Source organism: Arachis ipaensis, chromosome B08 (assembly GCF_000816755.2).
Source record: "Arachis ipaensis cultivar K30076 chromosome B08, Araip1.1, whole genome shotgun sequence".
NCBI classification, from domain to species: Eukaryota; Viridiplantae; Streptophyta; class Magnoliopsida; order Fabales; family Fabaceae; genus Arachis; species Arachis ipaensis.
In genome coordinates this window covers 5,249,556-5,250,499 of record NC_029792.2, presented here as the reverse complement: position 1 = coordinate 5,250,499, position 944 = coordinate 5,249,556, and the positions used below count along the sequence as shown (strand labels likewise).

At 39.7% G+C, this 944-nt stretch overlaps 1 protein-coding gene across 1 annotated transcript in view; it reads left to right on the top strand.

Annotated features, from left to right (window-relative positions):
- Positions 331-944, top strand: part of LOC107612017 (cytochrome P450 94C1-like) — a 2,070-nt gene continuing 1,456 nt past the window's right edge. The window contains exon 1 of the mRNA XM_016313862.2: positions 331-915. Coding sequence (XP_016169348.1) covers positions 412-915 — 504 coding nt within the window. The 5' untranslated portion in view covers positions 331-411. The remainder of the gene's footprint in view (positions 916-944) is intronic.

The following is a 944-nucleotide window of genomic DNA, read 5'->3' as shown; positions in this document are numbered from 1 at the left end:
TAAAAATTAATAAAATATAATCAAAATTTATTTTATTATAATAATTAATATATATTAAATAAAATAAGTTTTGATTTTTTTTCTGGCATTATCTGTTTGAAAAATAAAATGTTTTTTTATCATTAAATATATAGTAGATTATGGAGAATGGATCTTCTCCTGTGAAAAAAGAATTAGATAGTGTCTAGTGCTTAATCTAACCATTTATTACTCTTTCTTTTATTTATTTTTGGTCCTACTTATAAAATTAAAGATAAAAAATTACACTGTATCTTGTAAAGTGTTAAAAAAATTGGAGAGAATCTATTTGCTAGACTATGAGATGAAATCTCTCCCCCTATATATAACCCACCAAGTGATTCTCAACTCTGAAGCAAGGTGGTGGTTGTTCATGGTCTGAACTCTGAATCAATGGAGAACACATTGGGTTTGTTGTTCTTCTTGTTCACACTCCTCTTCTGTATCTTCTCATTCCTGTTGTTCCTCTCGAGGATGAAGCCATGGTGCAACTGTCACACCTGCAGGACCTACACAACAATGAGTTGGACCACCCACTTCACAAACCTCTCCGATTGGTACACTCATCTCCTCCGTAACTCCGCCACCGGAACCATCCACATCCACGTCTTGGGCAATATCGTAACTTCAAACCCCATCAACGTTGAGTACATGCTTAAGACGCGCTTCCAAAACTACCCCAAAGGGAAGCCGTTCTCCGCCATCCTGGGCGATCTCTTGGGCCACGGGATCTTCAATGTTGACGGCAGCGCGTGGATGTTCCAGAGGAAGATGGCCAGCCTGGAGCTCGGGAGCGTGGCGGTTCGGACCTACGCGCTGCAGATAGTGACGGAAGAGATACGAACCAGGCTCCTTCCTCTCATGGTTTCTTCGGTTGCATGTGATCAACAGGACCAGGTTTATTTGCATTTCAATGCCTAAAATCA